Source organism: Cygnus olor, chromosome 16 (genome assembly GCF_009769625.2).
Source record: "Cygnus olor isolate bCygOlo1 chromosome 16, bCygOlo1.pri.v2, whole genome shotgun sequence".
Taxonomy (NCBI): Eukaryota; Metazoa; Chordata; class Aves; order Anseriformes; family Anatidae; genus Cygnus; species Cygnus olor.
Window position 1 is genome coordinate 15125262 of NC_049184.1, and position 9287 is coordinate 15134548.

At 63.5% G+C, this 9287-nt stretch overlaps 1 protein-coding gene across 1 annotated transcript; it reads left to right on the top strand.

Moving 5' to 3' along the window:
* Window positions 1-145: 145 nt before the first annotated feature.
* TBC1D20 (TBC1 domain family member 20) lies at window positions 146-9224 on the top strand. The gene is given in 9 exon segments (XM_040576277.1): window positions 146-303; window positions 1965-2150; window positions 3288-3368; window positions 4458-4644; window positions 5457-5558; window positions 6460-6571; window positions 6573-6602; window positions 6855-7039; window positions 7156-9224. Coding segments are annotated over 9 exon segments (1182 nt in total). The 5' UTR covers window positions 146-260; the 3' UTR covers window positions 7412-9224.
* The last annotated feature ends 63 nt before the right edge of the window (window positions 9225-9287 follow it).

The following is a 9287-nucleotide window of genomic DNA, read 5'->3' on the forward strand; positions in this document are numbered from 1 at the left end:
GGGGGAGGCGGGCGCGGTCTCGTCACGGATGGGGCGGGGGGGGAGAGGGGCGGGGGCTTGCGGGGTATTGCGCTTGCGCGCCCCGCTCCGCCCACGTGACCGCGGCGCCACGCGGCCGCGCCTGCGCGCTGCTGCCCCGTGACGTGCGGCCGCGCGCCGGCGGCGGAGGGGCGGGGGCGGGGGCGGACGGGAGCACCGGGAGCGGCCCCGGCCCTGTCCCGGTCCCGGTGCTGGGCCCGGCCCGGTATGCGCCCGGGGACATGGCCCGGCGGAGCCCGCCCCGCAACGGCGTCGGCGGCCACGGTACGGGCCGGGCCTGGCGGCACCGGTAACGCCCGGTAGCGCCGGTAACACCGGCATCGGGCCCCTCGGGGGCGGGGGGGGCCGGCCCCGGTGTGTGAGGGGGGCGCACGGAGCCTCCCGGGAGGGGCGGGACCGGGATGAGGGCGTACGGGGGGGTCCGTCGCGCCCCGCCGCGGGCAGCGCCCGGTACCGGGGGCAGGACCGGGCCCGGCCCCTGCCGCCGCCGCCGTCGCCGCCCCCAGCTCGGGGCCCGGCCCCGCTGAACCCCGCTGAGCCCCCCCCGAGCTCCGGGACGCGGGGTCCGAGGCACTCCCCGAGGCCGGGAGGTGCGTACCGGCTGCCGGTAACGGGCTGTGGGGGCAGGCGGCCAGAACCGGGGCGCCCCCGAGGGGCTGCCCCCAGCCCGGTAACGTGCCCCGCCCCCCCACACACCCCCCCCCGGGCCCGGCCTGGCCGATTTCTGCTCCCGGGGCTTCTGCGGAGCGGCTGGGAGGGAACACGGGGGGGCTGGGGGTGTCCCTGAGGCTGTAGTGTCACCGGGCTGCAGCACGCCGTTCTGGGTTGTTTTCACCCAAAAAGCGCCTAAAAAGCGGCGTTTTGGGGCAGGGCGGCAGCCTTGGATCCTGCCCCCGGTGCCGCCCGGCACGCAGCCCCCGGAGGTGCCCTGAACGCCCGGCGGCAGCGGGCACGGACTCGATCCCCTCCCTCCCGCCCCCCCCCGGGGGGCTCGTCCCGATCCCCCCGCCCCGCACCCCCCAGATGAGTTCCTTCTCCTCGTCCCTTCGGGGGTCCCGGGAGCGGCCTGAGCTGGGTCCGCCGGAAAAGGCCCCGGTAACGGCGGCGGCGGCGGCGTTCCTCCTCACGAGGCTTGGGGGAAGCTCCTGAGCTCGGGGCGCCGGGAGGCTCCCGGCTGCACGAGGCTGCGGTGACAGGTACCGGGGGCAGCGTGAAGCGGCCTCCTTCTGCAGCCCCCCAGGACACGCTCCCGTGTGCCGTACGGGCACCTAACTCCCGGGGAACCCGTGGGGAGCCCGTGGGGCACCCGCCCGGGGTGTGCTCTGTGCGTGCTCACCGCTCCCCTGCCCGCCCCGGTGCTCACGCGCTGCACGGGACAGCGGTGCTGCTTCGTGTGATCCTGGCGGTGCTGCGCCTCTACCGACAGCCGGCAGCTCGGTGCGCGCTGGGAGGGAAGTCAGCGGGCTGGTGATGCCCGTAGCTGCCGCGAACTTCCCTCTGCGTGCCTGCCACCGTCGGTGGCGATTCTCAGGCTTCTCCCCGTCCGGCGGCACCCGGCCGGGACTCGGCAGGGACGCCGGGTTCCGCCCTCAGGCAACGCCTGGCACCCGAGCCGGCGGCTGAGTCAGCCTCGTGTGGGGCGCAGGGAGCTGCACCGGGGGCTCCTGCTGCCCTCACGGCCCGGAGGTCTGCGGGGGGCGAGGGCGAGCGGCCGTGGTGGCATCCCGGGGGAGGTGCTGGGTGGCCGGGAAGCAGCGCAGCACCCGGCGTGCTGAGCCCACGCTGCTGGCAGCAGGGCTGTCCTGCTGTGTCCCTGTGCCGCCTCTCCCCTGTCCCCTCGCTGCCGCGAGCGGGCGTTCCCCCTCTGGCCCCAGCCGCTCCCCGTTTCACGTGTCCGTGACCGCCTCCCCGTGCTCTCCCCGCAGACTTCGACGCGAAGAAGAAAAGGAAAGTGGCGGAGATCTACCAGGCTCTGAACAGCGACCCCATCGACGTGGCTGCGCTCAGGCGGATGGCGATCAGCGAAGGGGGGCTCCTGACGGACGAGATTCGCTGCAAAGTGTGGCCGAAGCTGCTGAGCGTCAACACGGACGACCTGCCCCCCCTCCCAGGTACGGAGCGGCCCGGCCGGGCTTGGAGGCTCTGCCTCACCTTCTCCTTGTGCACATTTCCCCCCACCCCCGAGCCCACGGGGGAAGGGGACTTGTGCTGCAGAATGAGCACCGCAGCCTCACCCGCTCCGTGTCCTACCTAAGCGGCAGAGCAGGAAGCGCACAGCTTCCTAAAACAACGTTCCCATTGTGCTGCAGGGGCGTTGTTATCTGTAGGGACGGTGCTAGAAACAAATTTGCTCTCGATGTGGTTCTTGTGGCCTCGTGCAGCTGGCTGGCGTGCGCTCGTTAATCAGTAGCAAAGTATCAAACTTAATTTCTGTCCTTCCAGCGCTGAGGCAGCCGTGCCGTGGCCTGGCGGGCTGGAATACCCTGAGGTGTCCCTGCCGGGCGTAGCCGAAAGAGTTTGCACGAAGCTCGCGTGGTGTTTGGTCAGAAGAGAAGCAGGGAAACCGTCCTTCCCGATGGGACGTCTGCGTGGCCTCCCCAGCCCTCGTGCAGGAGCTCGAGGTGAAGCCCCGCAGCTCCCACAGTCGCTGTCCCCGGGGACAGACCTCGCCGTTAGTGCTGAGCCTGAGGCCGTGCAGAAGCGTGCGGCCCCCGTCAGCAGCTGGGTGATGCTCACTGATCAGAGCTGCTGCAAGACGGCATTTCATTTCATTTCATTTCATTTCATTTCATTGTATTTCGTTTCATGTGCCGGCAGAGGTAACTTAGTACTCCAGCAAATTCTTTTCCCTTCTGTTTTAGCCATCGCAGCTACCAAGGGCTGGTTTTTTTTCCCCTGGATTTCTTCTTTCAGTGAACCATTCTTCGTCGTCTCCGCAGCGCGGTGTGCCTCGCTGCTGAGCCGCTGTGAACCTCGCAGCAAGGCTGGAGCTAAGATGCTTCCAGGGGCTCTGGGAGCGGCGTCGGTTGAAGTGTTCCAACGTGTGTCGTTTCAAGAAATAAGGGCTTGGTTTCCTCACGCTGAGCGCTGCTCGTGCAGCGGTGAAAGTGAGGGCCCGGGGCTGGCATGATGCAGGGAGAAGGGGATATGTACGGCCTCGTCCTCCTGGCTCGCGCAGGCTTCTCCCAGCGCCCATCCTGGCACCTCTGCACCGCTCTGGGTTAACCACCTTCCTCTCTTTCCAGCAGGAAAGGAGCTGCGAGAGGACAACAAAGATTACCAGCAGGTGTTACTGGACGTGCGGCGCTCCCTGCGCCGCTTCCCCCCAGGTGAGAGGGGCCCGCGGGGGGCCAGAGAGGCTGACTGCAGACAGCCGTGGTGGTTGGCGATCAGAGCAAATTCTGGTTTAGAGCTCCTAGGAAGCCTTGGTTGTTGGTGATCAGAGCAAATTCTGGTTTAAAGCGGTCTCAAAGTCAGGTTTCCCTCCGTGCCTCATGCACCAGATCAAAGCGAGCCCCTAACCTTCGGAAGCAGAATGCCTCTGCAGTTGTTTAGTTCTGCTGGGTGCCCTGCTGCGCTATTTATAAAACCTGTAATCCAGCAGCTATCTAACTGCAGAGCAGTCGTTATTTCTGGCCAGAATCTGCTTCCCCCTTCTGCTGCCTTTATTTTGCATAAACAGTTGATTCACTGCGATTCTCCGAGCGCAGATACTGCGTGCGAGCCCGACTCCTGAAGGGTCTGCTGGTATTTATTTTTTTTTGCCCTTGAATGGCAACCTCCTGCCTATTTTAGAAGCATCGGTGAAGTGGGGGAAAAGGAGAACTTTGTCATTGCGGGATCTCCGCTGGGACTTTCTGCTTGGCCTTTGGGCATTTTATCTGTTGACGGGGGCTGCCAGAAACCGGCTGCAGCTGTGCATGGCAGGAACAATGTTTTTCCCGTGACATCCTGTCCCTAAACACATGTTGTTAGCAGAAGACCAATATAAAACCGTGATGATTGAGGCCTCGCAATCTGAGGCAGCTGGCACGGTTTCTGTGAAAATGGGTCCTGTTTAATTTTTTCTAGAGCCCCTGGGAAATTAAAAATGATTAAAATGTCCTCAGCAGTGCTGGCTGTGCCGTGCAATTCGCTCCTCACAGCACTGCACAAACATCTGTGAACCCTCCCGTCTTCCAGGGTGACATCTCCGCAGGTAGGGGCCCTGCAGCTCCCGGGATTACCCAGGCTGACGACTGGCCGGCGGAGTTTTGGGAGCGGGATTAGGAATCTGGATCTCTTTGTGCTTGTTTCACACCCCCCCCCTCCCTGTTGTACCACAACCTTCGTGATAGGCAGGCAGATAAACGTGCTGCGGGTCTCCTCGTGCCCCGCAGCAGGTGCCGCAGCCCGTCACCCCGTTGCTGTCCCCGCAGGGATGCCGGATGACCAGAGGGAAGGGCTGCAGGAGGAGCTCATCGATATCATCCTCCACGTCCTCAAGCGCAACCCCCAGCTGCACTACTACCAGGGCTACCACGACATCGTGGTCACCTTCCTCCTGGTGGTCGGCGACAGGCTGGCCACGGCTCTGGTGGAGAAGCTCTCGACGCACCACCTCAGGTACCGGAGGGGGTGAGGAGCTGCTGCGAGCCTCACGGGGGGCCGTGGGGGCAGAGGGGGCTGTCCTGGAGCGTGGCACAGGAGCCTGCGAGGCACAGCCCCGGGCTGGGGCCAGCACCCGTCGTGTCCGTCCCCAGCGGGGTGCTGTGTGGAGCAGCGTGGCCGCGTGAGAGCACGTGGACTTGCAGGGAGCTGTGCTCTGGGGAAGGGATAATTGAGGGCTGTCAGTTAATTTATATCATCTCTTGAAGATGAAGCAGCCAGCGCACATGAATTATTCATAGCTCCCCGGCTCTCTCTCCTGTCAGGGCCTCTCTGGCTCCCAGGGCTCAGGGCAGTGCTTCCCACTCAGAGCCCTGGGCAGTTCTGTGCTGAACGTGTGGTCTGTCCAGCCGGCGTCCCGAGCCCCGGGGTTGGTGCTTCTCCTGTCTGTGCGCTGAAACGGGAAGGGCCCTCAGCCGGGGAGTGCTCTGGAGGCATCCTCCCCCTTCTCCCAGGTGGCCGGTTGGGTTTTGGGTGCTGGAAAGGCTTGAGGGCTCGTGCATACCGCAGAGGAAGAAGTGTCAGCTGGCACCACTGCGAAAATCTGGGTGCAGATCTGTGCACACCAGACCTTTGGATCCCAGATCTTTGGGCCAATATCAGTAGGAAGGGGGCAGTCCCAAATACAGAGAATTTCCCGGGACTGGAGGCCACCCCACCAGCAGAGCTGTTTATTGCAAGTACGTTTATTTACTTTCTGGCTTCCTCCCCGGAGGAGAGCTCGCTGACCTCATCGCTTGACAAGAGTTTTTTTTTAAATCTTTCCCCAGGGATTTTATGGACCCAACGATGGATAACACCAAGCACATTTTGAATTACCTGATGCCCATCATAGACCAGGTGAACCCCGAGGTGCACGACTTCATGCAGAGGTACGCAGACCTTCCCGCGGAGCCTCCCAGCTCTGCCCTGCCGCCCTCCCGGTACTGCTCCCAGGGCCAGTAAACCCCAGCAAACCCCAGTACTGCACCAGCAAACCCCAGCACCGCCGTGGCTTCAGAGGGAGTTAACAGCTGGCCCACAGCTGGTGGAACAGGCCAAAGCCACGTGGCGCTCTGCTCCCAAGCGGACCCAAACGTATCCTGCCTGTACTGAGGGCTTTTAAATGGCAGCATCTTCACCCCAGCGGTCCCTGCTGAGAAAGCTGGGGGCTGCAGATCGTGCCGTACAAAGCTGCCACAGCTGCTTCATCTGCCCGGGTTTGTGACTGCCGTTGCCTTTTTGTAGTTTGTTATAGTTCTGGGGACGGTTCCCAGGTTGTGCAGCAGGGACACAGGAGTGTAGTCTGGGCAGAGTAAAGCAGAAGCAGGAAGGTAAGTTGGAAGGTTCAGCCCAGAGTCATTTTCTGGGCAAGGCTCTGTTACGTTTCGTGGCCAGAATGACCGAGTCGGATTGCAAATTCCCAGAACCTGGTTAAGTTTTAGGTTGGAAAAGAATCTGAAAAGTCGACCGTGCTTCTGGATGTCGGGTGTCACCAGGCCAGGGTGCCAGATAACGATGTCAGGGACACATCAGGGTGCTCCCGAAAGCGGACAGTTTGGTCCTTCACCATGGGTGCACCCTGCCCTGGTGGGGCTGTCCTAGGCTGGACGTGAGACGAGCAGTGGAAGCACTTTGCCTTGGGCTGGCAGAGGCCGGTGGATCTGCGCTGAGCTCCGGATGCTGCGCTGACAGCCAGGGCTGTCTCCTGGGAGCGGAGGCACCGGGCAGGGACCTCCCGGGACGGTTTCAGCGCTGCCTTGGGGCTGCCCTAACAGTGTTCTCTCCCCGCAGTGCCGAAGTGGGAACCATCTTTGCGCTCAGCTGGCTGATCACCTGGTTCGGGCACGTTTTGTCCGACTTCAGGCACGTCGTGCGATTATACGACTTCTTCCTGGCTTGCCACCCCCCTGATGCCCATTTATTTTGCTGCTGTGGTAGGTGCTGGCTGGAGGGACGGGGGTGGGTTAACCGCACCACTGCGGGGCGCTGGGGGGCTGCCGAGGGTAAAACCACTGCCCTGCTGTGCCCTGTCCCGGCCGGGCAGTGCATCCCCCTCGAGGAAGGGCAGGTCTTCCAGACAGGAGTGAAATTCTTTTCTCTTCTGGCTCTGAAGCGTGTGCCGGCGGGTGACAAGGAGTCATCCCTGCTTCCCTGGCTGCGCTCAGGGCTCTCGGTCCTCTCTGCAGATCGTGCTGTACCGGGAGCAAGAAGTTCTGGACTGCGAGTGCGACATGGCCTCTGTCCACCACCTCCTGTCCCAGATCCCACAGGACCTTCCTTACGAGACTCTGATCAGCAGAGCTGGGGACCTCTTTGTCCAGTTCCCTCCATCCGAGCTCGCCAGGGAGGCAGCGCAGCAGCAGGCTGAACGGTGAGTGCAGGGGGCACGGGAGCCTCTGTGTCCCGCGCGTTCCCCCAGCTCTCCTTGGTGGAGGGAGCACTCCTCGTCCTCCTTGGGCACTCCTCGACCCTCTCCTTCTCTTGCAGAACCGCGGCTTCCACTTTTAAGGACTTTGAGTTGGCGTCAGTGCAGCAGAGACCGGACACTGTGTTGAGACAGCGCTTCAGGGAGCGGCTCCGAGGGGAGGAGCGGACGAAATCCATCTTGACAAAGCCCAGGACCAACCGCTTTGTCAAGCTGGCGGTGATGGGGCTGACGGTCGCGCTGGGAGCAGCCGCCCTGGCCGTGGTGAAGAGCGCGCTGGAGTGGGCGCCCAAGTTCGAACTGCAGATTTTCCCCTGAAGCCGGAGGACGCCCTTTCCCCGTCTCCGCGTCCCACGCCGATACGGGGCGATGTTTGCTGAAAGGACGTGTCTGGAAGCGACCTATCTCAAGTTTTCTATTCTTGGCCTTCGCAAGAGACTGGTGGGAACCAGCCCGGGAGGATTGCTCCCCGCGCCGACACTCCCCTCGTCCGGCTCCTCCGGCTCTGCGCAGGTGACCACGAGCGGGGAGCTGCGCCTGGGCTTTGCCGAAGCGATCCCACGGCCTCTGTCGGGGTTGCTCGGTGGGAGTGAGGGCAGATGCTCGCCTGGAGGAGGGCGTCGCAGCAGGGTTGTGTTGTGTGTGTGTGTGTGTGTGTGTGTGTGTGCAGGGGCGAGGGGCTGTTACACTCCTGAGGAGCCCTCTGGCTCCACCTCACCTCCCGCTGCCTGTGCTCCTGCCTTCTCTCACATCCGCCAGCGCTCTGACCTTTCTCTTTCCTTTAGGCACCTCTGAGTAGAGGCAAACCTTTCCCAGCACCCTGCCATGAGGCCGTCTCCCATGCCTAACACTCCGTGACTCCGTTTGCTTCCTCATCCTTGTGGTCTGGTCAGTTTGCGGGGCAGAATGGCAGGGGGCAGGGGACGGGGGCACGTCCGTGGGACCGCTGGAGGGAGCAGGGTCCTGCACCAGGTGAGACGAGTGTCCCTCGTCCACTAGCACTCGCTGCAGACTCTCACAGCTCTGGGAGCGGGTTCTGAAGTGGAGAAAGGCCTTTTTACACCTTTTGAAACAGTTTGCGCAGGACAGAAGCCGTTGGTGTAGGAGCCTGTCACAGTTCTCCCCCACGAACTGATCAGACCAGCATCACCCACCGGGATAACGTGAGGGATTTCCCGGGAAGACCACCCCGACCCCTGCATCCCCCGACCCCTGCCTGTCCCCTAACAGCCTGGCTGCTCCCTGCCCGCCGGGGAAGCTCAGCAGCACTCTCCTAAAGAGCTCCCTGCCCCCCTGACTCAAAGCCAACAGACACTATCTGCCTCTACCTCTCCCCCGAGCTGCTAAACCCTCCCGCAAGTGCCCTTACCTGCCCCGTGCCGCTTCCCCCCCAGCTGCCTGCCCCCGCTGCCTCGTGCCCAAAGCCGTCTGCGCCGTGCCCGGGGGCTGCACGCCTGAAAAGGCAGTCAGTGTTGGTTTAAAGAGTTGCAGATTTCTGGTTATGGAGGAAAACCTCACGCCCTGCGAGGCTCAGCACCCTCCCGTCCCCAGCCACCCGTGTGGGAATTCATCACCACGCCGTGCGTCGGGTTGCTCTGGGGGCTCACCTGGTGCAGGTTGGGGAAGCAGGACCTGTTCCCTCACCCGTGGCAGCGTCTGGTGGCCGTGCCGCTCGCTGTGCCCGTGGCTGGCTCGTGCTGGGGCTGTCCCTGCTGCTCCTGAGGGCTGGGGGCAGCCCGGGGGGCTCTCCGGTCCCGCGGCCGAGGGCAGCAGGGTGCGATCCTGCACGCACCGGGGCCGGCCGGGCAGCACCGGTGAGGGGGGCAGGCTGTGACTTAGCACTTTAGAAATTCGTGGTACAGGAGAGTTTGTGGTGGCCGTGCCGTGAGCCGGGGGTGCTGCCGGGGGTCCTGTCCCCCACCCGGGGCAGTTCAGGACCCCCTGCCCCCAGCTGAGGGGCAGCTCCGGCAGCCCCGCGCGCCGCCCACCCTGCACTTTAGTTCCTGCGTTGTCCGGGGCCGGGAGGTGGTCTCTTGGGGTGCTTCAGTTACTCTGTACAGATTATACATACCTGTGTAAATGCAGATTTGTACAAACCCTCTAACTGTAAAATAAACACTTGCTAAACACGTTTCCCTCTCCTCGGGCAGCGCCGACCCTGCAGCGCGTGGGAAGAGGAGCAGGAGCAGCAGAG